General features: G+C 42.4%; 1 protein-coding gene across 1 annotated transcript; it reads left to right on the plus strand.

The window, feature by feature from the left end:
* Window positions 1–186: 186 nt before the first annotated feature.
* Window positions 187–2,800, plus strand: LOC101846057 (probable leucine--tRNA ligase, mitochondrial; the record flags this gene model as incomplete). The annotated part of the gene is given in 3 exon segments (XM_035973771.1): window positions 187–330; window positions 1,273–1,389; window positions 2,674–2,800. Coding segments are annotated over 3 exon segments (388 nt in total), but the record flags the coding sequence as incomplete, so codon positions are not given.
* Window positions 2,801–3,067: the final 267 nt, after the last annotated feature.

The following is a 3,067-nucleotide window of genomic DNA, read 5'->3' on the forward strand; positions in this document are numbered from 1 at the left end:
TGTGTGTGTGTGTGTGTGTGTGTGTGTGTGTGTGTGTGTGTGTGTGTGTGTTTCTTTAACAGTATCAATTTTCATTTAAATGTAAGGTAACTTAACAGCTTATTTATCAAGTTCTTTTTATAGGGGATCAATAAGCACATTTTAACCTATCCCATCTCCTCCCTTTTTTCTCCTCCAATGGATAAGGGTCTGGTGAATTGGGACCCAGTGGACATGACAGTACTGGCAGATGAGCAAATTGACGAACAGGGCTGCTCCTGGCGTTCAGGGGCCAAGGTGGAGAAGAAATATCTGACTCAGTGGTATCTGCGCGACACTGTGTTTTCACAGGTGGGTTCACAGCATGCCCTGGTTTGTGTTCTTTAATCCGTCTCCTGCATCTGGTGTTGATGCCATTTTCTGTCTTGTGCACCGTGCTGTGGGATGCTACATTGTAAATGTTCCTAGTTCCAACATGTTACTTGTGAACAGGGGAATCAAATGCAGCTCATGGTTTTATTTGTATGTAGGAAGTCTTTACGTTGGCCTGCGGCGAGACGTACAGTCAAATTTGCTCTCACAGCCACCCTCCCTCTGGTTTTTTCTGTCATAATGACACTGTCCGTCAAGACTACCTGTTTAAGATGACCACTTTTCTCTTTTACAAGGGGTTGTCATCTTGGACAGATTTGTCTCTACTTGCAGCCATGAGGCTGATTTACATGTTAATGCATGCTGGAGAGGAAAGGGCAATCGTATCATTGGACCATTTGTTTTAAAACTATTGTTCATGTTGGTGCCAGTTTACTTTTTTTCTGTCAGTTCCAGGGAAATGTAAATACATGGTGAATGAAGTGAGATTCTTTTCTTTGACTTTGTCGCCATGTTTTGAAAATGCATTCTTTTGTAGTATTTCAAATGGCAACTCCGGTGATCATTAGCTGTTGTTACAAACTTCTTTTTGTGAAAAAGTGGATGTGATTTCTTTTTCATCTGGTTGTATAATTGTGTGTTCAATAAACAAACAACATATTTATCGAGACTTGTATATCTTTACTTTGTATATCTCCAATTACATCAGAGAACTATAAACAGAAAAGTGGGAAAGCATGGAAAAATATCAAGAGGCTAGCTCAGGATAGGGAAGTAAGGAAATGTGGAAGGTGTTTGTTCCTGGCCTTTACCTTGATGCAGAGTGAGAAAGGCAATGATGATGATGATGATAATGCAAATGACGATTTTGGTACCTGTTTCCCAAGATTTAAGCAAGAACTTATATTTTGCTTCCTTCAGTCTCTCCTAGAAGGTCTTGATGAGGTGGACCCCACCTTGTGGCGTGACATCATTTCCGTGCAGAAGAACTGGATCTCTGACTGCACAGGACATCGAATTGACTTTGGCATTGAACTGGTAAATGGATACTGTGGTCTCCGCCTAAATGCACGCCATACAAAGGCACGCTCTGCTCAAACGCATGCTTTCATCATATGACATATCGAGAATGAGGAAGAATCATATGACAAGTTTTTTACTGTTTAATTTAGACATAAAAACGCACAATCACTTCTTCTAAATGCACGCTTCAATCCGTGAAACATGCCGACAGGCAAAGGTTGACAAGGGGAAATTTTTCACTTCAGCCTTCACAGCTTGCATAAGACAAGCCTAGACGAGACTGACCTTCACGCAAAATGAAGAGAGCGATGGGCAGAGTTTTCATGCCCAACTTTCCACGGACACATAGTAGGTCTAGGACTGGTCGGGTGATATGCTGAAGAGGGGAATTGTCTTCTAATTGGTCACTCGAAATGCGTCTTTGAGAGAATGTTTCTGAATGGTGTTTGAGTTACAGCATACGTAATGTTTAGTTGGACCTATGATGCGCAACATACCTGAATGCTCTAAAACACTGCACTCGAAGAACTTATGTTTAACGAATCACAAGTGAAAAGTCTGATGTCATCCGTGCATTTACCTAGCTGCAATAGATAATGGGCAGTCGGGATTGGTTGTTTGGAAGTGGAAAGCCGCTTGGCTGAGAGCTTTTTGCTATGACTAGATCTAACACGAACAGTTTCTTCTTATCTGTTCCTGGCATTTTGTAGTGAATATCAGTACAGCGAGTCCGTTTTCTGCACTCCCCCCCCCCCCAACCCATTCAATCCCTTTGTATTCGTAATTCATAATCGCAGTCTGGGAATCCTTCACAAAGCAGTCACGTGTCGTCACATAATTGGCCTTAATGACCCATCAGCCCCAAGGGAGGTCACTAAAATATCAAGGAAATGAGAGGAATGCATCTTCATCCCTTTGCACAGGTTCATGTAAACGCACTCTCCGTATAAACACGCGCTTAGGGGCCTTCCGGAGCACCGTGCATTTAGGTGGAGACTACTATAGTAAGATTGAGCCTATACCGAATGTCTGTATTCCTGTTTTCAGAGCACTGCAGTAAATTATCAACAGAAAAGTCTTCTTATGTGTCTACTAGCATTTTTGGTTCCTGCACCTGTTTCCTGTTCTGCTGGCCCCTATTGTTTAGGAAGAATGATGTTCTTGAGGAAACAATATGCAATTTTTACATGCAAATTATTTCACTTGTTTGTTACTTTCAGTTTTTGTTACACTAAGTTCTGTTATGTATTGTATTGAACTAAATTAGATTTGTAATTTTGTGTCTTGGTCTTTTGATAGACGGATGGAAGTTTGGACTTCCCTGTTTCGATCTACACCGAGAATTTAGATCTCATCCATGGTGTTTCTCATGTTTGTGTGTCCCCTGAGCATTATCTGGCAGTAGACTGTGGAGTGACAGTGGCAGGTGAGTGCTCGTTTGTCTATGAACATCTTTCAATTGAGGTAATGAGAAGCATACCTACACTATAGCTCTCTCTCTCTCTCTCTCTCTCTCTCTCTCTCTCTCTCTCTCTCTCTCTCTCTCTCTCTCTCTCTCTCTCTCTCTCTCTCTCTCTCTCTCTCTCTCTCTCTCTCTCTCTCTCTCTCTCTCCCTCTCTCTCTCCCCCCTCTCTCTCCCCCCTCTCTCTCCCTCTCTCTCTCTCTCTCTCTCCTTCCTTCTGGTGAGGGTCCT

Source organism: Aplysia californica, unplaced genomic scaffold (assembly GCF_000002075.1).
Source record: "Aplysia californica isolate F4 #8 unplaced genomic scaffold, AplCal3.0 scaffold03265, whole genome shotgun sequence".
Classification (NCBI taxonomy): domain Eukaryota; kingdom Metazoa; phylum Mollusca; class Gastropoda; order Aplysiida; family Aplysiidae; genus Aplysia; species Aplysia californica.